The sequence below is a fragment of the Papaver somniferum genome, chromosome 6, assembly GCF_003573695.1.
Source record: "Papaver somniferum cultivar HN1 chromosome 6, ASM357369v1, whole genome shotgun sequence".
Lineage (NCBI taxonomy): Eukaryota > Viridiplantae > Streptophyta > Magnoliopsida > Ranunculales > Papaveraceae > Papaver > Papaver somniferum.
The window spans coordinates 3212123-3236377 of NC_039363.1; the positions used below are offsets into that span (position 1 = coordinate 3212123).

Consider the following 24255-nt stretch of genomic DNA (forward strand, 5'->3'; position numbering starts at 1 on the left):
TTTACTACCGATTATAGGCTCAACCAAAATTCAAAAACAAGGGGTTTCTGTAAAATCTCATTTTGAGGCTACTCTGTATTCGGTAGTTATGTGAAACTATTTTGACTACCGAATATGGTTGAATATTTGCAAAGAGAGCCACTGTATCATCGGAAGTCAGGATTTTACCTCATTTACTACCGATTATATGCTCAACCAAAATTCAAAACATAGATGATTTTGGAAAAATTTCAGTTTGGGGCTACTCTATATTCGGTAGTTATATGAACTATCTTGACTACCGATTATGGTAGGATATTTGCAAAGAGAGCCACTGAATAATCAGAAATCAGGATAATTTCATTTACTACCGATTATAGGCTCAACCAAAATTCAAAAAATGGAGAATTTTTGCAAAATCCCATTTTGGGGCTACTCTATACTCGGGAGTTAAATAACCTAAATTCACTGCTGATTATAATATCATTTTTTCCAAAGGTCTACTTTAATCGGGAGTCAAGATAACTTCAACTAACTAGCGATTATAGGATAATCAAAATTCAAAAGATAGAGGATTTTATTTTGGATACTTTATATTCGGAAGTTATATAAACTAAATTGAATTCCGATTGTAGATTAACTTTACGATTGTAAAGTAATCTAAGATTGTAAAAGATAGTTTGGACATTATAAAAAACGAGAGATAAGGGATGGCTACATTTTAGGTTTGAATGATTTTTTTTGTCTTTTTGTGTGGCCCTTAAATCTTTTAGAGTCGCACCTAAAAATGCTAACAAAAATTGCTTCACGAGAAATGACTTTTTCTCTTTCCTCCTGAGATCATTTTGAAATTATAATCCCAAACTAATTTCCAGTTGTTCTCCATAATTAGGACAAAAAGCAACTTCACAAAGATGGTACAAGCCGACATTTGACTAATGACCTAGTCACATAGTAGACTGATTAATTAGTTTAGCCCCGTCACAATTAACTTTAATCGAATCACTAGGTGGAGGAGTCCAAGTAAAATGGTGAGAGAGAGTGGTTGTTGCAGAGATTTTGAAGAGAGATATGGTTGTTTGTTCTTCACCAGCAGCAACATTGATTATTCTTTAAGCCAAAAACTACATAATTGAGTTTTTGCTGATCAGATCAACCAAGCCATACAAGCAGTAACAATCATCTTTGAAGGGAAAAAGGAAGGAAAAGGTAATATCTTGGAACTGAGAATTTAGAAAAAACGTGCCAATATCAGTGTACTGCCATGAAGATCTGATAATTGATAAACTTAAATTGGGATGAAGGCATGAACTCAGGTCTCCATACGTTATGTAACGATTGTAAGAGTTAAGCGTAATCAACAAATATATATTTACATGACCATAAAGGTTATTTATTGGACACAGTTGTGGATATGGAGATTCCTGCACTCAATAATCGTTTGATGTCGTGAAACGTCAATGTGCAAATTTGCAATGAATTTTTTTATAGCGTTTTTCATCGTGGTGCGTATTTTTTCCTTGCAGCCCCTTCTATTATAATACTGACTCCGCCCCTAATGGTAAAAGCAGTACTGGTTGGCGACGATTGTGGTGGGGATGGTGGTTTAGGTTTGTGGTGGTGGGGTAATACTCATATTGGTGATGAAGATGGTGTTAGTGGTGGTAGCGTTATTGGTAGTGGTGGTGGTCTGGAGGTGAAGGGGCCGCTTACTGATAGTGGTGGTGCTGGAAGGTGGTGGTGTTGCTGGTTAAAGAAGAGGAAAATTGTTACCTAATTAGTGTGGTTGAGGTGATTTGGCTGGTTGTTGGGATGAATTAGTTTAAAGAGTCGGTGCTAAATGCAGTTTTTTTTGTTTATGTTTTTATTTGTTGGGGGATTTTGAAGTACCAGGTAAGTATTTGTGGACCTGTAGTCCATGGACTATCTACAATGTGCATAATTCCATTTTGCAGATAGGTTCATGAAATATGACATGTGTATTCAATGGAGGTATTCAAGTTGTGGGGTTGTTTTGTGTAATGATGGGTTGTAGTTGTAGTATTAATGAAATGATCGATGTTCCACGGAATTATTGCTCTTCACTGACCAAAGAATATCTCAACAAGAAGTCTTGGAATCTCAACTGTAGGTCCATGTAACATATTCTTGTCCATGAAATAGATCAGAGTATCAAAATTGTTGAACAATTGAACTATACTAGATCAAGTATAATGAAAGACGGGAACGGTGGAGATGGAGTAAGAGAGGACCCGATACACGTTCCGTTATTAGAAGAATATACACTGCAACTGAATCATCATAATGAAATACGAGATGACTTAATGAGCAGAGTTTGGGTGGAATCAAAGAAGTTTTGGAATATTGCTGGTCCAAGTATCATCATCCGTATAGCTTCTTATTCTATATTGGTTATCACCCAAGCTTTCGCTGGTCATTTAGGTGACCTTGAGCTTGCTGCAGTTTCCGTTTCCATTACGGTTGTTCTTGGTTTCACCTTTGGCTTATTGGTATTAACACTCTACACCTCTTCCGTTTACCTCCTTACGCTATAGCTTTTCGTTGAGTACTTCTTTTGCTGTTAAATGTCGTTATGCGGTCAAGCTTACGGAGCTAAACGATACCACATGCTAGGAATTTACTTGCAGCGTTCATGGGTTGTTTTGACTCTCTGTGCAATTTTTCTTCTACCAGTTTACATATTCACTACACCAATCCTTAAGCTCTTGGGACAACCCGATGATCTAGCTGAGCTAACAGGATTATTTACAAACTGGTTGATTCCGCTTCCTTTTTCCTTAGCATTACAAATGCCATCACAAAGATTTCTTCAGCGTCAGCGTAAGACGCCGATAGTTGCTTGGGTATGCTTGGGCGCCCTACTGTTTCATATTTTACTTATCTGGTCAGTCGTTTACAAACTTGGTTTTGGTGTTATTGGAGCTGCTGCTACATTGAATGTCTCATGGTGGATTATAGTTTTGGGATGTTTTTCTTACATTGCGTGTTGTGGTTGCCCTGAAACTTGGACTGGTTTTTCTACGGAAGCATTTTCTGGACTTCGGGAGTTTCTCAAACTCTCAATGGCTTCTGGCGTCATGTTATGGTATACTGTATATCTCTCTCTTTCGCTAACTCTTTTTGGCCGATGCACCAAATATTTTTCTTGGTGAAATTTTTTGTGGCAAAATTTGATTGCCAATGGCAAATGTACAGTTTGGAGAATTGGTACTACATGCATGTGACTGGAAACTTGAACAACGCTAATGTTGTGGTCTCTGCTCTTACTATCTGGTGCGTATTCTTCCTACGCTTAGCTTCTAAGGATTTGGACAATGATAATAGTGTCACTCGCACATAAATGAAATGCAACATGGTTTGATTCTTAAATATGATCCATCGATGGTTCACAGTATGAGCATAAATGGATGATTCTTAAATCAGACGAACTAGCAACATGGTAATAAATATATGTCGCCAATATTGTCCCAAATGCTTCTAATTTTGTGTCTTATGTGGTTCATCCATCAGAGTAAGGGTTGCAAACGAGCTTGGAGCAGGGAATGTAAAAGCTGCAAAATTTGCTTCCGTTGTTTCAGCTATTACATCTTTGATAGTTGGGATATTTTTTTGTGCATTGATGATGATATTTCATGAAAAATTAGCCATCATCCTCCAAGCAGTTGATAACCTTGCATTCCTCTTGGCTTGCACCGTTCTCCTCAACAGCATTCAACCTGTTCTATATGGTACATCCAAACTTCAGTTTTATAATCCCATCATTATAACTTTTCTTAGGATGGACAATACATAGTTGTGAATATACGTCAATGTTATGTCACTTTCGTCGGGGGTTGCTGTTGGCTCAGGATGGCAAGCCTCGGTGGCTTTCATTAACATCGGCTGCTATTATATCATCGGAATTCCACTTGGAGCTACCCTTGGATGGGTTTTTCATCTTGGCGTTAGAGTGGGTATCGAAAACCATACTTTCTTTATATAGTGAATTCGCAATCTTTCAGGGTATATGGAGCGGGATGATAGGTGGTACCGCTATTCAAACGCTAATATTGATCATAATCACCATTAGATGTGATTGGGATATGCAGGCTGAAAATGCAAGCTCCCGGATGAATATGTTGTCAAATTCATGAGGCATACCATAAAAGCAGCAGTGTTGCTAATTCAGCAAAACTGGACACTTGTTTATTGGAAGCATTTTTGCTTGACGGTAGGCCATTGTTTAGAGTCGGATCAAAAACTTTCTTTTGCGAATGTGGTGATAAAATTTGTTTGTATAGTTCAGTCCCTGTCCAGAAGTTACAGCAAGTTTCAATTTATCAACCTAGTAACCATCCACCGACGGCAACATGTGGAAATCAAATTTGGCTTCGGAGATTGGAAAATGACGTTATCGGTGAGGACATAAACAATGTAGTTGACCAAATATTCTTGCTGTCTCTCTGCGGCCCAGAGCAATCTAGAATTAGTGAACACCTGATAAGAGTTCTATTTAAGCGGAAAATTCCATTTAGACTTTCTGATCTAAAAATCAGACTTTGATGCCAGACAAGTTAAACTATTGTAAATCTTATCATGCTTATAGTATATGTCCACAATAATTGATCAAAATTAGTATTTTATTTCTACAATCTCAATTTTTGATTACAAGTTGAATGCAGATTTGAATTTGTTAACAAAAATTGTAGATATGCAGTCCCCACAACACAAAAAGATCAAAATCACTAAGTGAAAAAGACATTTAGATTTTGATAATGTTTAAATGGACAAAAATGTAAAAATAGTAAGGATGCAAATAATTTCATTCTATCCATTTGAAATATTTTTTCTTATTTTTAATTTATATCACGATGCATCCAGTATCATCCTTACAGTTTTTTAAGTTTCGTCGGGATGAATCCAATTTTATCCTTGCTATTTATTTAATGTTCAGTTCACCCGTACTAATTTTTATTCGTCCATTTGAACCATGTTTTAAAAATATTTGGAATGTATAATACGGCCTCCAACTGGTTTTCTGGTTGGGTCCCATATATCCCGTTCGGGATCCACGATTACCCTAAAGCCAATTTCTCTTCAAGGAATGTATTCGAGTTATCATTAATGTTAGTGTTGTTTTTTGAGCTGTTCGTCTAAAAAAATCCAATGATTTTGTTAATGGTGTGGCAAAGACATCCACATGAAGAACAGTCTAAGAGGATGGATTGAATCGAAAAATTATGGCATGATGCTGGTCCATCTGTTTTTAGTCTAATATTTTTTTTTGAAAAGAAGAGAAGTTATATTGAAGATAAGGAATTTACAGGAGTTCTAGCAGAGGTAGATCAAAGAATTGTCACAAAACAGCAAAATTACATAAAAAGTGAACCCCAATTATTAAGAACTGAACTAGAAAAATTCATGTGAACTCTTTTGCTGGCTGCAGTTGCCCAAGCTAGAATCAGTGACTTCACTTCTATACTCAAGTCAGTCCCAGTTTTAAAACTATAATTATGCTCAAAAATACGGTTGTTTCGCTCCGTCCATATAGTATATACCACCGCAGTCGGAATGAGACCCCATAAAAATTTCCTGTGCTTGAGAAATGAACAATATGCCATCCAAGTGCAAGCATTCTCATGTTCCTTGGAATTACCCAAGACCAACAGTCGCTTGGAAGAACTGAGGACCAGATTCTGTGTGCTAGTGGAGGAATATATGTTCTTGGGACTCAATGTCATCACCACAGAGAACACACGAATTGTAGATATCTATTCCCTTAATTTGCATCATGTCAATTGTGTTTAGCTTATCGTGAATTAAGCACCAAACCAGGAAGTTTATCTTTGGTGGGACTGACTTATTCCAGACAAAGGGGTGTGGAAATCCTGCTACGCCAAAATCTGATGTCATTTTGGAATATAGAGATTTGATATTAAATATGCCTGAGCTGTGCAAGCACCACCTTCTTGTCCAAAACCGGTGGGTTGCTGCCAATCACCTGTAAAATAGCTGCAAAAGTGCTTGCTTCTAAACCCGTGAGACGACGTTTAAAATCAAAAATCCAATTCCCGTCTGAAATGGTCATTTCAGCAATCTTTGCGTTCTTAGTATAGTAGATAACTTGTATAGAGATGGAAAGGAAATAGCAAGGGGTGTGTTACTCCTCCAAATATCATTCCATAAAGCTATATCTCTGCCTGAATGCATAATCAGAGTTGAATTAGAACTCACCAGGTGGGCTGTATCGGCAATAGTTTTCCAGCAGGAAACACCATGAGAAGTTTTGATTTTATCAGGAAACTAGCAAGAGAAGCTATCACCATATTTGTCCACAATTATTCTGTACCACAATCTGTTCTTTTCTGAACCATACCTCCAACACCATTTAGCCAGCATTGATATATTCATCATCTTCAGGTTACTTTCTCTTTTTCAGCACATACTAGACCCCAGTTAACAAGGTGTGAAATTCTTGAAGCAGCATTAAACTCCCAAAGAAAGTTTCTCATCTTTCTTTCCAGAACTGTTATAACTGAAACCGGTGCTTTAGTCTAATAGCTTCTTATACAATGAATGTTATATATAACTCAAGCTTTTGCTGGTCACTTGTGCAATCGGGAACTCCCGGATGAACATGTCTCAAATGCATGAGGCAAATCATAAAAGCAATGTTGCTAATTGAGCCAAACTGGACCACCTTATTGTTATTTTTACATTATCTTTGTCTGTATCATTGGAATCATATACAACAAATAAAGCTTACGAGAAGCCAATATTCGTTACTTTCGTTTTTTCATTTTAGTTTTTTCATTTTAGTCTAGAAAGAAACCATATTTTAAAAATATAAGTACCACTTTTTTCAGAAATGGGGTAGTCTAATCTTATCGTAAGCATCTCATTCCAGCAACGCAATAAGCTGCTAGCAGCATCATTACACGACTGATTTGTAAGTCTTCTCTGCTTTCTTCCCATATCTATTTTGTTATTTCAAAAGTCGAAAACGCTATTCATCTCCCAAATTATCTCTGCAGCCTAGATAGCATTGGTTTACTTTCTTGTGGCGTTCGCTCCAACAGGTCTTCAATGCCTAAATTTATTAGATGGTGCGCGAAAAAGTGGGCGACAGGCTTTGAACGACAAGTAGTCAGCTTGTTCAATAGTGATGAACCCCCGGTAATTACTTAAACCAACTGTTGGCTGCAAAAATAGGCACCACATAGTACATACATGGCTCCAAAATAAGTTCCTCTTAGAATCCTATACATATGGTGGGTGAATTCTTACTTGGCATCGTACTCACTATCTTGTTTTGAGAACCTCAGACAAAAACGATAACTCTCCGCCCGGGTCACTTCCAGAAGTTACACCAAGTGTCAATTCATGAACCTAGCAACCACTCACTGACGGCAACATGTTGAAAGCAAATTTGGCTTTGGAAGTTTGAAGATGACGTTATCGGTGAGGACATAACAATGCAGATGACCACAGATTCTTGCTGTCTTTATGCAATCCAGAGCAGTCTAGGAAGACTACCTCGAATTTGAATACTATGGATGATTTTTGATTTTTTTTACGTGTCAAAGCGGAACTCCACGTTGGCAAATGATTTGCGAAATTACATTTTTTTAGGCACAATTATTCTGGACCGACCCTTGTAAATTGATTAAGTGCCTCTATATGAATGTGGCTGGATGGGTGAGAATTGAGTTGAGAAGTTCTCTCCATCCTTCTCGTTGGCTTCCACTAAAAGTTCGAGAGCAATCAACTTGGGGTAGGACCTAACAACAATCAAAAGATGAAAAAGAACAACAATGGTGAAGTAAAAGCAGAACTCAAGGTTCCATTACTGGTAAATTTAGTAGAAGAAAAACAAGAATTAGCATCCTTTGTATCGAAAAACAGTAGTGGTGATCTAATTAACAATGAAGAACAAGAGGATTTAACAAGAAGAGTATGGATTGAATCAAAGAAATTATGGCATATAGTAGGTCCATCCGTTTTTAGTAGAATAGCTTCTTACACCATGAATGTTATAACTCAAGCTTTTGCTGGTCACTTGGGAAATCTCGAACTCGCTTCAATCACTATTGCTAACACTGTCATCGTCGGTTTCAGCTTCGGTTTATTGGTATGCCGTCCATTACCATCTCTCGCGATATATATTTTCGCCGAGGATCAATCGACATAACGTTTTGATGATTGGTTTTGTTTGTGTGCAACTAGTTGGGGATGGCGAGCGCGTTAGAGACGTTATGTGGACAAGCATTCGGGGCAAAGAAATACCATATGCTCGGAATATACATGCAACGTTCATGGATAGTGCTTTTTCTATGTGCAGTACTACTACTCCCACTATTCATATTCGCAACTCCGTTGCTATTATTCTTAGGACAGCCGCAAGACGTAGCGGAACAATCTGGACTTGTAGCCATGTGGTTGATTCCACTTCATTTCTCATTCGCTTTTCAATTCCCGTTACAGAGATTTCTTCAGAGTCAGCTAAAGACTGGAGTTATAGCTTGGGTTGCTTTGGCAGCTCTAGTTGTTCATATCTTTGTTAGTTGGTTGTTTGTTAACAAATTAGGACTTGGTTTGATTGGTACCGCAGTTACGTTGAATTTTTCATGGTGGGTTTTGGTGTTTGGATTGTTTGGTTATACTGTTCTTGGAGGTTGTCCTCTTACTTGGACTGGTTTCTCCTTTCAAGCCTTCTCTGGTCTTTGGGAATTTCTCAAACTTTCAGCTGCTTCTGGTGTCATGCTATGGTATATTGTCGCTATCTCTCCGTTTTGCAGTTGGTTTTCTCTAAATTCTCGAACTTGTAGCCTGCAAGATACCGATAACGGATCTATTATTTCTCCGGATAAAAAAGGATTTGTGTATGTATACAGCTTGGAGAATTGGTATTACAGAATACTAGTTCTGATGACTGGAAACTTAAAGAATGCTGAGATTGCTTTGGATGCTCTTTCTGTCTGGTAATTGTTCAGTTAATCTAGATCTTATCTTTTGTCTTTTTTAATTACTGAATCTCTGTTGTTGCAAGAGGTTTACATTAATTTTTTGGACGTAAGTTTTTTGATCAAATTGTCATCTTTGTACAGTATGAGCATCAATGCATGGGAAATGATGGTTCCACTTGCCTTCTTTGCTGCAACAGGGTAAGTGTATATTTGCTTTCACTCTAATTATTTCTTTCAATACGTATTCCTTGCATGTTAAATTTTGTATAAAAGTTAACCTTTGTTAATAATTGGTGGTAATAAGTTTGTTGAGATGAGCTAACTGTCAACAAGTCTGAGAAACTAAGTCATAAAGAATAAAGGAAAACTCCTTAAATGTTTTGATTGATTGAGAGATGAAAGTTTTGGGAGTTCGGCTCCACATATGTCCGTACATGAATCTCTCCACTTATTTTTTTTGTTGGTGCCAGAATTTCTCAATCAGGTGCCAAAATGCCACATGATCAGATGGTCTTATAAACGTTTGTTAAAAATAAATTGGAAAGTTAAAATAAAAATGAACATAAACTGCTCAAAGGAGTTCAGAAAGTCATGGACAGTAATGTCATGATTTCAGGTTTGAGAGAGTTTATTTTTAAACGGATAGGTTTTCCAATTTCAAAAGGACTTACCGCGCAGCTTGTTGCTTGTTTGTCATGTAAGAATTCATTTAATTTTTAAATAAAACTTTATTAAAATTTTCAAAAAACAAAACAAAAAACTGCAGTATTAATTAACAGAGTTACATCTTTATGTCTGCTAGTACCCAAATAATGACAAGTAGTGGATTGTTAAAGGAAGATAATGTTATGAGTTGCGTGGTCGATTTGGATTTGGAATCGATCGATATGAAAAGTTAAAAAGAAAAATTAGAAAGACTGCGTTTATCTAAAGAAATGACGTACCCACTTATGTCAGTTTTTATGGATTCTTATAAATACACTTGGAATAGATGCCAGGAATTTATGATAGATTAGGTTTGTGGTGCTGGAATGATAAAACTTATAGCCACTTACTCACCCGTATGGGACCTCAAGTCTGTTTTTCTTCGTCTCAAGAAAGATATTGCTAGAGCCTAGAGGACCATTAACGAAGAAGCCAAGGTCGACAACTATTAGGTGACCGTCTTCTTTTTAGGGACCGGGCATGCACTTGTTGGTTAGTCGTGTAACGAGCCTGTACAACCTTATATTTGCTACACAAAAAAATAAACCAAAAATGTGTACTGATTTTGTTGTTCGTATTTAATTGAATATTAAAAAATGAAGTTAAATTACTCGCAGAGTAAGGGTGGCAAATGAGCTCGGGGCAGGAAATGGAAAGGCAGCAAGGTTTGCGTCGATAGTATCAGTAACAACATCTCTTATAATAGGTCTTATCTTTTGCGTAATAATCATGATATTTCGCGAAAACTTGGCAATCATCTTCACGTCGAATGTTGCTGTCCTTGGAGCAGTTGATAAGCTTGCGCTACTCTTGGCCATCATTATTCTCCTCAACAGCGTTCAACCTGTCCTCTCTGGTAATAATCAGCAACTTCCAATTATATAATAATTTCCATCAACAATTGCGATCTTTCTCCCTAACTAAGTCCATTTCTAACCGATCTATGAATTGGCTGACCAATATACTATCTTTCACTTTGTGAAACCAGGCGTGGCTATAGGGTCAGGATGGCAAGCATCAGTGGCTTTCATAAACCTTGGCTGCTACTACGTTGTCGGACTCCCTGTTGGGGCCATCCTTGGTTGGGTTTTCAACCTTGGTGTTTCTGTACGTTCTCTTGACAGCACTTTTGTATTAAACTAACAGCTAGACTCATTATTCAAACTAAATGGGATTTCGCGGCATTGTGAATGTTTTATATATGCAGGGTATATGGAGTGGGATGATAGGTGGTACAGCAGTCCAGACATTGATTTTGATGATAATCACCGTTAGATGTGATTGGGATATGCAGGTAAGCAGTTTATCTATGAGATCTCTGTTGTTCTACTTGCTAATCTTGTTGTTTCGGGTTCATAGTGCATAAGCATTCTTTTCAAGTTCGTGCTGTATATCACGTTCTCATTTGTACGTGTTTATACTTTTGAATAGGCCAAAAGAGCAAGTGCACTTGCAGAGAGATTGGCCGATCCGTCCCCACAACAGTTAAGGGCATAAATCCAGATTACAAAGCGGGTACCCAAGAAAGATCAGCAAAATAAAACGATATTGAAACATTGCACGTTAATCTAATTCCTCAGGGAACATTAATCCCATTTGTCTTGGTGCCAATTTGATCAAAATTTATGGGTTATCAAAAGTCGGATTTTTCTTTTTAGCTATTTCCGCAATTGCATGTACATATTTCCTTAACCATGGAGAACACATAACCAAGAATTGTTGGAATACAAAGTGTACTTCCAGCTTCAAGGCTCTTGTGCAAAATTCTAGTGAATTCAAATTCGCGAGTACGAATGGATCAATTCTTTTTAATCATCCCATCGTTCCACTATTAGATGACCTAGTTGAAGTTTACACAATTTTTAAGGCGAAAATAGTATTTTTAAGTATTTTTTACAATTATATCCTTATAGATAATAATTTGTAAAATTTAAAAAATGATTTATCTCTCAAACTATACCATGGATTTTCGTAAACTTTGTATCATTGGTAAGCATCTTAAAACACATGCCTTACCAGTATAAACATGGATATCAAACTATATACATTTCTTATACTAACGATAATCAATCAAAAGGATAATTTTAGAAATATTCACTTGTTTAATGAAATAGGTCAACTAATGATGGGACAAAATTTTAAACTAAATAGGTCATTTAATAGTGGGACGAACAAATATAAAAGAGAATGTTTATGCCGATGTATCGGCCTCATAACAAATTTCAATTGTTTGGTCCGATGTGTCATCACCATATATATTAGATGTGAGGACATCCGGGAGAAACGAAAAGGACCTTTAAAATCGCTCTATAAACAACACACATACCGAGAATCCTTTCTTATCGTTCCGAAGAGTTTTTCTTGAAAAGTTGTAACTCAAAGGTTTCAACTCAACCGTCGGTAACTTTTATATACGGAGTATAACACAGCCAGCCGCTTGGACGCAAGTTTTCTCTATACAATTTTGTTGTTGACTTCCTCTTCATATTGTAACCTTAATTGTTGATTTAGTGTTTGGCGAGACTCTCAAACACATTAATTTAAAGTCATCAATGATCAAAGAGGTAATAAATCCAAATTCAAGTCTCCTTTCGATCAATTCTTTTCTTACCCCAACTTTGGAAACACGTTTCCTTTCTTCTTTTATCCGCACACAAAACCGTTGTAAACTTAATATCATCCATTGTTTTTAGTTGCTAAAATATAGCGCACACAGTTATCATGCGAAGTGGTATCACTATAAAGAAGCGAATTACCTTAGCACGTAGCATATCTAAGACGACGGAACCAATAACGTCATGAACTCATGGACGCACTAGGCCCTTGTATACTCAGGACCGACTCTGTTGATTGATCTAAATGGAGCGTCAACATCTTCTCTTACATTAAAATCAACGGTGGTGGAAGATACCGAACAGAACATTATCAGCCTCCAGGAATGGCGATCACTTAAGATATCTTCTCGGAATCAAAAAGGCACTTGAGATTTATAATTTCGCCATCGCATAACCTATGCAGACTTATATCCACTCACAGGTCTACGATAGTATGCATGGTGATTGTAGATATATGGAAATCAAAACCTATCTTTTTGATATAGTTTGTGGACTAGCTATTAGCTAACATTTGAAAAAGAAAGTGAAAAAGAGGACTAATTAATACGGTATTCTTTTCAGTTTGTTTTTACACAAGGACAGAGAAGTAGAGAAATTCTTTATGGAATATTTAAAGTCAAGTCTATCTCCTCTTACTATAAAAACGACATTTAATTTCATCATTATTAGCGTTGGAATTATAAAGGTTAATTCCTTAATCAGTTTATGAATAGAAATGAGTTGAAGGGACTAGCCAAGGTTGGCACCGTTTAGCATTTGACTTAACCGTCAAAACAGTTCCTCCCTTCAAAAGTTATCTTTTCTAAAAGGTTTTTTCATGAGGTGGAGTCTGTTCAGGCCAAACATTGTGCCTATTGGGAACAGACTTTTTCCCTGTTTAACAGTCACCATTTTTCTATAAAATCTCCTCTGATTTCCCAGTTCGATAAAAAGTTTTTCTACTCCAGTTTTGTTTGAGTTTTGAGACTTATGTGGAAATCTTTAACAGACAGCACCAGTAAAGAATGCTCAAATTTTTGTTAAGACGTGCTCAACAAAGAGAATGCAACAAATTAAAAATATTAATAAAGAAGAAAAGATGAAACCAGAAACATGAACTCGCACAAACCCATGGTTATCTTCAACCCCACAGTCCAGTGATAATATTTATGCGCGTAATTACGACTACCTTGAAGAATTGATAAGGCAACTTTTATTGAAAGTTAACATAGGTTGTGAAATCCCTCAACTCGGCTCTCATAAAATCCTTATAGTTCATATAATTAAGCATATATGCTGTGAAAATCAGCTCTCCTAATTCCTTTTACTACAGGCAAATCTGTGTCGTGGAAGGATGACTAAAATCAAAACCAAATCATTATCTTTTTTTTCCCCTATATTGCACCACTGAGGTTTAAAGATTTTAATCAACCTGCAAAAAAAAAATGGTAATCTTGATGAAAAATCAACCTTAAAAAAAGGTAATCTGGATGAAAACAGAGAATATAACATGCATTAACAAAAACAAAGCTAAAACCCAAATCAAATAAAGAAGAACGGGAGAAAAATAAAATAATTACATGTTGTGGGATGGAATTTCTTTTAATTTATTACTGATGTTTTGATTTCAATCTCGAAAATAATCCAAACGATCAAAAGTGACCACGACAGCAGAAACATATAAAGAAAAAAAGAAGATTAAAGTTAGATTTTCTCCGGAACATATATACCTACCCAAAATAGTCATCCATCGGATCATAAATGGTGATGAAAATAAAATTTTGGAATATATTAAAAAAAACTTGGATATATGTGTAAATAGTTAACGTGGTTAATTTTAAATTTGGATATATTTACCCGTATATTTAATTTAGATGATTCCAAAGCTCTAAAATTGGCATAAGATGCCAACGAAGCATCCTTGTTTCTTAATTTAGACACCTAATACTTGAGCACAAAGAAAGCTACCGTATCATAGTTATTTTCCATAAAAACTTATATTGTAAGTTATTGTTGGTACTGCCATAAAGCCAAGATATTACGATCATCATAAGTAAGGAATATTTTTCCGTTAATTAAGTATGAATCTTTTTTTTTTAATATTTTCTCATCTTCCGTTAATTAACAAAAAAAAGTTAAGATACGGAAACAAAATGTTTTTCAAAAAATTTCCGTAAAATTTTTCATGAATTCCAGTTAGTATTTTCGTTTTTTTGTACCAATTTATATTCTCGCCTCTCGTAAAAGCTTATTTATGTTTATTTTCTTCTTACATGGAAATTTTCGTTTTTTTTTCCCAAAACAAAATATCCTCCGGGCCCTTCCAAAAGATTTTTGTAGCTTTTACGGCTGATCCGAAGATCCAGATTGTATTAAAATTAACGGCCACGAAATATAAGGGCTAACTTTGATTTCGGCTAATCAGGAACGAGAATTATGTTCACCGGCTTATGGGACGTGAGGTTTTTACAACTCTCAACATGGTGTGAGAGATGTAATTGGGTGTTTAGGTTGTTGATATACTAATAGAAATATTAAATCAAAAATCATGATTTAGCCTCAACGACTTCCACTAGACAGTGAAGTAGACATAAATTGAAGAATTATACGTCAAATCCAAGTTTAAAGGGGAAATCTTCACAGTTCGTCCTTCAAAGCAAGATGGGCCTAAATTATCATTTGTACACCACTATGAAAGCAATTGTGCAATCAAGAAAATGCTCCATAGCTATCAACATCAGACGGATTTCAGTAAAACTTCTGAAAAGACGTGATCATGTTGGAAGGACCCAGTTTCCTCCAACATCTTAATTTAGATTGTTAATCTTGTAAATGGATATATCACTGATTTATAAGATGTGAAGTATAGAAATGCCTAATGTTCTGTTCAGTTCCTAGTTAGCAATTTGGGATTCGGTAAACGTACGGAACGACAAACGTACGAGTATTATACGGTTTTATAAAATTCAGATTCGGTCCAAAATTCGGTTAACGGGACGTGATTCGTCAGTAATTCGGAACGGCATACGTACGTGTATAATTCGATTTATAAATGTGAGTTCGGCTCTGAAAATTCGGTATCTATATATAACAAATAATTTGTATTTATAAGGTCATAAACCAATTTTTATGCATATGTGTGAGTTATATAAAGAAAAAATAAACTTAATATGATGATATTAATAATATATACAACATTAGTTATCCAAGAGGACGTCGTATGGTGGTTTAGATGCCTGGTTAGTGAGTTTGAGATCTCTCTCACCTTCACCTTCAAATCTCTTCGGTCGTTTTTGTTTCATAAAAATTACAACACGTCTAATATTCGGTCATGTATGCTCGGGAGGCAGTAAAGCCCAAAAAGTGGAGTCTTTGAAAAGTAAAAGCTAAAGAATTTATGGCGAATTAAGCGGACGTATCATTCGGGATACGTAAAATTCGTGAACGATTCGCGAATAATCCGGGAATGCCACATAATACGCGACTTGGATTCGGAATTGCAAAGTACGCGAATAAGACGGTAAAATTCGTGATACGGAAAAATTCGCGAATGATTCGCGAATCATTCGCGAACTTACTAACTAGGGTTCAGTTTCCTTAAGCATTTATATGCCAGATCAATTTTTATTATATACAAGCGTGTGTGTCAAAAAAATAGATAAATATAAGCACACAATGTACACGTAAAACTTGTTTTATTTCTAACCTCATATTTACCTAAATGTGATAAAATTAAGCATGAATGATCTATTCACATTTTTGTTTTCACACCATCTCACATGTGCGATGTTATTTTTGTGAATAAAAATAAAGCCGTAATAGATTTGAAACTAATATTTTAAGGATACGTTCCTCTTATTACAAATCTTTACATGTCTACCAAAAATTAGTATTTTCCGAAATGTGAAACTTCACGATTTACCGATCTTAATTTCAATGGTTAATTTTTTTTTAATTTCTAACGGATCATTTTCAAAGTAGTTGATGGTGGTGTTATACGTCCCGGAATACGTTTATTGTGGGTAGGAACGCAAAGCTTTGTAAGATGAATATTAGCTTCAGATCCATCAAAACAAATGTGAGAATAAAAATGCGAGGGATTCTTCATCTAAAACAAATGTGCAATATGCATCATCTTTTAAAAAAAAAATCTCGTTAGATGATATTTTCAGAAATGAAATAATAACTTATGTTACCAAAGTTCTTGGGGATGTATCAATCTAACATTTGGAGATCTTATATGATGTTGGTAAATTTCAAGCACATTAACATCCTTATTGGCAGCAGTGTTAATTTAGATGTGGATGAATTTCAATGATCCTAATACAACAATTAGAGAAAATTAATTTCCAATATATTTGTAATGGCTTTTCATTGTACATGTAACTCATTATATAGAGATTTTGTTGGATATTTTGTTGGATGATATTTTTACCAATATGGTGTTGATATTTTTAAAAGGATGCATTTTTATTTGCCGCTATTCGAGTGTGTTCAACCTTCTTTTTGAAGGTGTCGTTTGGTGATAAACAGACACCTCCGAAAAATATGAAATCCATGCAAGTAGTGGTGACCGTTTCTCTCGAAAACACATTAAAACGTTATTGTTTTGTTCTTCTTTAATAGTATCATCAGAATCTTAAACAATGTTTTTGGACGGGTCCTTTAATTCAATTACGGTGTTAAGGTTTCATTGAATCCTGAAGGCATAATTCGAACGACTTGTTGTACTCGCCAATTAATTGGAAAAAGTCGTATTATTGTCTAAAAATATCAAAAAAGCCTTGAAGGCATGGGTACACCATATCTTTGGTTGTTTTCATCTTCTAGTTTTTAATCCGATTTTCCAACCGATTTTAAGAGAAATATCTCTAGACAGGCAACTTATCACATAGACATTTTATTTTTTATAAATCATTTTATTTTGGAAGAAAACAGAGTTTTATAAGATGAACATATCTATAAAAAATTCAATGGCCAAATGCTCACCCTAAGGTCCAGAAGCCACGAGTAGGGACGAAGCAAGTCAAGAGCATGGGCATGCAGCCCAACCGGCTCCCAAGCCTAAACCCGAAAGAAATTAGCTGGCCCATTGATCCTTACTTGCTCCTCCAAGCAAGAATTTGTATCCAGGTAATCTTAATGCTGGCTAGCCACGAGGTAAGTTTTGGGTCACTGGATAGCTTCTGGACTGTATAACAAATTTTTATTGTTCATCTAATCTAATATTAGACCACCGTGAGTTAGGCTTCGGAGTTTGGATCACTTGGCAAATCTTACCTGATATAAGACAAGATAAAAAATGTCTTATCCTATAGGAAATTGGGTCGGCAACTTTTATCTGTTTGTTTAGAGCAACCACAGTCACGACCAAATTTGGGTACTAAACCCAAATTTGGTCCCAGAAAGTATCGCAGTGGTGAGGAGTAAACCCAAATTTGGTCGCCAAATTTAGGGTTTGAGACCAAATGTGGTCGTCGGCCCAGACTAAAAAAGATATAGTGGGACGGAAGTATTAGGAGCGTATGATATCAGGCGAAAGTTTAATCACCGTATACAATCAGGCGAGCATATAATCACCGTATGAGTCAGGCGCATGTATTAACTCCGCCCCCTTCAAACGCGTCAGACGATGTTAATACTTACGCCTGAAATGGGACGGATGTATAAAGGGCGTATGAATGAGGCGCAGTTATAAAAAACGTCTGGGTTGGGCGCATGTATTGTGAGCGTCTGTGTCTAGGCGTATCTTTAATGTACGTCTCTTGTCCATCTACCCTCCGCGTTTCTTCATTAGCTTCTATCAAACACAAATGAAGTTGCATTTCTCACTGAAGCTGGTTGTTCTTATCGAAAGGAAAAAAATCTGAGAAGGGTTCACAATGGTTGGAATAAAAGCCAGCAGTGGTGATGGTTTTGAAAGCTAGATGGATTTTTGGAGTTCAGGCATGAGTAATGATTTAATAAACTTGGGATAATGATGACCTAACAGCATCAACAGTGGATACAGGAGATGCTGATGTTGCTTCCATTGTTCCAATCGGTTGATGGCTGCATACAAAGGAAGAATGGATCCTCAAATTTGCTCGAGTATGGTACTGGCCGTTGATTCGTACAACTGAATGAGAGATAAAGTTCACGGCAACAGAACGAGATGCAGAGTGTTAACTGGTTGCTCGAGCTGTGCTATTGCCGGAAGATGGAGAAATGGAACAGTGGCGTCAGGGGTTGTTGGCCGATGGTGCTGTGACTGATATGGCATTGCTCGTGTTATGCTCGAGTTTGAGAACTTTTGGAAAGAATGATGGGTTGGCTGATATTAAGCTACTGCAATCGTCGGTGTTGGAAAAAGAAGAGACGAAGAAAGATGTTAGACGAATTGGTTTCACGACACAGACGCAGTTTGTATCTGCGTTTGAATGAGACGCCATTTGTAACTCCGTCCCAGCAAACGCAATTATCATCTACGTCCCGTGCACGGCGTGAATAATACCTACGTCCCATTCAAGCGCGCATTATACCTCCGTTTCATTCAGACGCATGTTATGAACACGCTCCATCAAGAAACGTGGATATAAGTTGCGTCCCGCATCAAGCGTGGATATAAGTTCCGCTTCACCAAAATTTGGTATTCTCCCACTGGGCTTGAACACACGGAAAACCAAATTTTTTTGGTTTTTAATCTGGCTTTTGGTATTTGGTCCATCTCATGACTGTGGTTGCTCTTATTATGGTCATTTTCTAATTCTCGAAAGAATTTAAGACAAAAATTATAATTACCATAGCATACAGTTGATCCAGGAAGAAATATAGTAATTTTCGTGAAGTAACATGGTCATTTTCATTTGGCGGATCTTTAGATTTAGAGATACAGTAATTTTAAGATTCATTCACTCTCATTAAGAAATGGAAAGCTGAAAATTTGAAAATGATAGTAAAGTGATTTCTATCAAAAACATAAAGGTAAATTTGAAAGTGACAGTGAAGAAACTTTTCTCAGGTAATAGTAACTTTAATGTTTTATCCTTGATTACAAGATTTTCATACTGAATATATAAAACATTGAGTAAGATACGTCCCTGTTGGACACAACAGCACGGTTTCATCTATCCTAACCTATCTATACATCGTGATGAAATGAATCATGGAGATTTTCTTGGTTAACAACAAAAACAAACAAAAAGAGTCTGTCGAAGTGACTAACATGACTTGCAATGGCTACCAAACAAACACCCTATGAAATCTTGCTAAACCACCGGCTATGAACATAATTTTAGTACATTCCATGTTTTGGTCATAAGTAATTGCATGTCAATGACAAAAAGCTAAAGGAGAAATAAACATGAGAAATTAGTACAAACTTAACAGTGAGATATTCGGACGAGCATCCCGTGTGAGTGAATGCTGAAAACTACTTTAACCTATTACCGATCACAATGATAGAATGACCTATCTAACAACCATTAAGTTTTTTTTCCGGAATCTATAACTGGATATATCTCCGTCACTCTAGAATCGACGTGAAAACTTTCATATTTTAGATGTGTATAAGCGGCCTTCACAGTCTAAGATTATGGCTATAAAAGGGTCCTGGACAGGTGTTGTGAAAAGGAGGCTAAGATTCATGGGACACTGAGAGAAAAAAACAAAGTGATATGGACTGAAACAGTACTATTGTGGTATATGGCTATATATATGCTGCTGCTCCTGCTGCTCCTGAGATAAGCAGGGAAGCAAAGATCTAGGATCAAATCTATGAGAAATGCTGCTACCTTCCAAGATATTTTAAAATACCAAATGTTGGATTTTAGCCTGCAAAAAAGAAAGTGAAGTTCATCATTCAAATCAATAGGACAAAAATAAACGTACCACCAGAGCTATATATATACATAGGCTTTTTTCCTATCTGGGGGCATATGAGGAGAATCGTTTTGCAATTTTCTGATGACATTATTGAAGACGTACTCTTAAGCTTAACTATAAGAAAAGATGAAAAACGAGTGCTTAAAGTTAAAGATGCATATAAGATTACCAATAATTACATGTGTAATCAAACCTATTCCCAAACTTCTCCAAAACAGCAAAAACCCAACGCCAGATGTATTAGATCACACACCAAAGTAATGGGAGTATGGGACAGAATCACATGCACAAGTGTAATGTCAAACATTTACAGTCCTGGAATTCTCCTGCATAAACATAACCTGTGGTTGTTTTTCAATAGAGATGAAGCACTAATCCTCATTTTAATGTCTTAAATTGGTGTGTTGCGGTAAGAATTCCCTCGAATTATTCTTCTCAGCTAATTTTAACAGTATCAATATTGTCAAGAACTATTTCTATAGATTTGTTTTAATTTTGTTACCTTGCATCTAATTTTACTAGTGGATTTTTTAACGCTAATAAATGATTTTGCCGCTTGCTAGTATTGCCGATATCAGTGAAGCTACTATGGCCTCACAAATGGGCACAGCAACTACAACTTTAATCAAAAAGTTGACAAGATTTGTTTAAGAGGGCAAACCACACAGCATTTGCAGTTGCATTAGCACAAATAGCCAACTCAATTCAAATGCAACCTGCCACATTGCCTTCCCCACCACCACCCTACTTTTCTGCTTGATCTTCTAACTTCGGATAGAAGGAAGGCCCGAACAGTCCAGACAAACTCTATCTCATGTTCTTTACCTTATTAGCTTAATTGTTAATGTTTTTGCATCAGAAAGTCAAAAATAAAATGATATTGGCACAAATACAAATTCATACAATGAAAATTTTGTCCAAATTAATCGATTGATTAAATTCATGCTTACGCAAAATTTATTCCCAATAAATGACTCCTAGAATAATGCGTAAGCAAAAATACTAGAATAATGCGTACGCAAAATTTATTCCCAATAAATGACTCCTATATTTCCAACATTATAAATTCTTTTTATTTTTTGATAGCATTTTCATTATTAGATATCATCAGTGGTAAAAACAGAATTCACAAAAGTTAAAAATACTCATCTGTCTCTCTCAAATCTGCTTGTTATCATATTACACACATCACACCAATAATATTATATTTACAGTGTACTTATTGTGCCGTCACTTTCTTTGCCTTAATGCATAAATCTGCAACTATCTCTTTTTCTTTTTATGGCATAAATCTCTTTCAATAACCGCAGTACACACACTTCCACAGATTCACTTCTATAAAAAGTAGTCGAAGCATACTAGCATAGCATGCATTAGACAAGCTAACAAGCTAAAGCATATAAGCCTACATTTCTCTTTCAAGTACCAAATAATACTAGTAATAGTAGAAACAGTGGTATATATATAGATAAATCGGGTAGTTTTGGTTAAATAATTTTGCTTCAATAGGTTTTAATTACACATCACAGAGACAGAACCAGTATCACTATCAGTTTTGCTTTATAATGGCTAATTCCAACTATGTATACTGTGGCAACACTGCAGTTAGAAATCACCGAATCCCTTTTCCAACATCGGAAGGAGGAGAAGAACAGCAACAACTCTTTGTTAATGGTGGTCCTCACTACCAATGTGACTACTTTGCTGGTCCCCAATTTCCAGGTTTTCTTTTTCTTCTATGGTTTCCTAATATATTACGTATGAATTACATATATATAGAAATAGATATCTGATACTAACCGTGCACAACTAATTTAAAATATTGATTAGGATCGGTTGGCGCAGAGATGATGAAATTGTGGTCTAGTTGTGTGAATGATCAGGAGGCTGAAAATGGTGGTGGAGTTCATGAAGCAAACATCATTAACAACCAGGTGGATGTGAGGAGAAAGAAGACAAAGTTGACGAGTGAACAAGTAGAGGCATTAGAAAAGAGTTTCCAGGAGGATATTCAGCTGGAGCAACAGACATCTGGTAGCACAATCCAGCATAGAAAGAATAGAGTAAAGTTGGAACCAGAGAGGAAACTGAAGCTTTCTAAGGAACTAGGACTTCATCCTCGTCAAGTAGCAACAGGGTTTCAAAATCGACGTGCTAGGCTGAAAGGAAAGCAAATCGAACAACTATACAGTGTACTTAAGAAGGACTACGAAGTCGTGTTAAGAGAAAACCAACATCTTCATCAAGAGGTTAGTAGCTACTGCTACCGATATGAATGAAACTTATGTGTGTGTATAGACTATTAACAGGTATATACTACATGTATATGCATCAGGTTATGGAACTGAAGGAGAAGCTTGACGGTTGCCGGTCTAAGCAAGCTTCTACAGCAAACATGGAATATGGGTCCCTACTGCAAGCTGAGTATAACAAGCTTGTAGATCTCGGTAACTCAAAGACGAAGATTTCCGAGCGCGACAATTATTTGTTCAACGATGAAGTGGACTATTACTCAACAGCCTCATTTCCCTATGGTCGGGGTGTTTCGTCCGAGTATCCATAAATAAGCAGAAAGCTATAGTAGAATGTTCGTTTAGTAGGATTTAACATAAATTAATCTAAATGAAAAACTTCTACATATATTGAGGTTGATATACGGGTTATGGCTTTAATATATAGGAAAAACAAGTGGTACATCCACTTGGCTCTGGCTTGCGTACTAATTTCTAGTGTATTAACTAAGCAATCTTAAATGAGTAGTGCTACGTTAACCGGGGCTGAATACTGGAAAAAATCCGGTGTCTCACAGCCCCTAAGATCCGTTAGAGCTTGTAGAGGTGGACTAATGGATCCCACCGTGGGCCCCCCATTTTTTGTGTCTCGCGGTAGCATTCACACACGGGATTCATGTCCGGGTGAATGTAGCATTGTTGATCCTTAATTGCTCAGCGGAAGCCTATGTACCTTCTACTGACTTTAAAAGTAGTTCATTAATGAATTTGATGAAAAGAGTTGCTTCTTCTAGTAATTAACTTGTTTTCCATTGATCACTAACCCGTCTTGCTTATTTTAATTGTTTTTCTTTTGTGGAAAACCTGTCTTGCTCATTCTTAGAAGGTGCCGTAGCGTGCTCCATATTGTAACACGCGCGTTCCTCCATGTGCATGATTTGAGATCTTTGGTTCTATCTCAAATAAGTTTGCACTTTTGGTCACTTTGTTTATCATTGAATCAAGTACATTTTCAATTGGCTACATACAAAAACAGTTCTCAACTGACATTGTAAAATATGAGCTAATCAAGAATGGTTTGTTGCGAGTTGTAGTCCAAAAGTAATTATACAGTGTACCATGTTATTGAAAAAGTACTCTGGGAAACAAAGCTGTTGTCTAGGAAGGATAGACGTCACGTGACGAGCCCGCTTATTAATTAAAACGAACATAGGGTCGATCAATTAATTAACAAAGTCATATATTTAGCAGTTAGCTTGCTGTTGTCTGTACCATGAAAGGCGATTATCAAGGCGATTCGTCATGCGAGGTTGACTTTGTCAACTTTGAATTTTTTTCGTCTTCTTCGATCGAATCACTCTCTGTGAATCAAATTTTCTTAGTTCTCATATATTTCTAAGTTCATCCTGATTCTATGACTGTTAAATTCTAATCCGTTTCCTTTTTTCTTCCCGTTTTTTATTTCTGTTTTATTTTCAAAACCCTCATTCTAATGGATTCAAAATATTTTGACATATTAATTGACTAGGATTTTGAAACTTATAGTTTCTAACGTCCTTTTGTTTTATCTTGTTGTTTATTTCTGTTTATAAAATATAATTGTAATTTCTTGTTAAGTGCTTCTTGTAGCTAACTGCTAAAGTTTCCTCCTTTTTCTGTTGTTCACAGATTAGGTCATGAACTGAAGAAGGTAGCGTGCATAGGGTCAAAGTTTTTTCACCATGATGAGACTAGTATGTAAAATAAGAAACGGAGTTTCTGTTTTGTTTTTCTGTTGGGTCTAGTTTTAGATTTCTACTTCAAGGAATATCATATTTATTAGATTTCGTCAGATTATATCGTCAATGTCATGATTATCAAAGAAGATTGACCTTTTTTTTGGACTGTTTTTTAGCGTCATGAGATCCTACTTAGCCA

At 36.2% G+C, this 24255-nt stretch overlaps 2 protein-coding genes and 1 pseudogene across 3 annotated transcripts; all 3 read left to right on the forward strand.

Moving 5' to 3' along the window:
- Nucleotides 1–2150: 2150 nt before the first annotated feature.
- On the forward strand, nt 2151–4185 carry LOC113286699 (annotated as a pseudogene).
- A 3479-nt stretch (nt 4186–7664) lies between these two features.
- Nucleotides 7665–11440, forward strand: LOC113286692 (protein DETOXIFICATION 27-like). 2 transcript variants are annotated; one of them, XM_026535291.1, is made up of 9 exons: nt 7665–8110; nt 8206–8747; nt 8874–8960; nt 9087–9143; nt 10268–10356; nt 10441–10506; nt 10639–10757; nt 10858–10944; nt 11082–11440. In XM_026535291.1, the coding sequence occupies exons 1-9, from the start codon at nt 7778–7780 to the stop codon at nt 11145–11147; spliced, it is 1446 nt and encodes a 481-aa protein (XP_026391076.1). In that variant the 5' UTR covers nt 7665–7777; the 3' UTR covers nt 11148–11440. The 2 variants fall into 2 exon arrangements, with proteins under 2 accessions (XP_026391076.1, XP_026391075.1); XM_026535290.1 differs by having other exon boundaries at nt 10268–10506.
- A 10232-nt stretch (nt 11441–21672) lies between these two features.
- On the forward strand, nt 21673–22670 carry LOC113290330 (homeobox-leucine zipper protein ATHB-22-like). Its single transcript, XM_026539942.1, has 3 exons — nt 21673–21829; nt 21938–22356; nt 22443–22670. Exons 1-3 carry the CDS (start codon nt 21673–21675, stop codon nt 22668–22670), a joined length of 804 nt encoding a protein of 267 aa, XP_026395727.1.
- Nucleotides 22671–24255: the final 1585 nt, after the last annotated feature.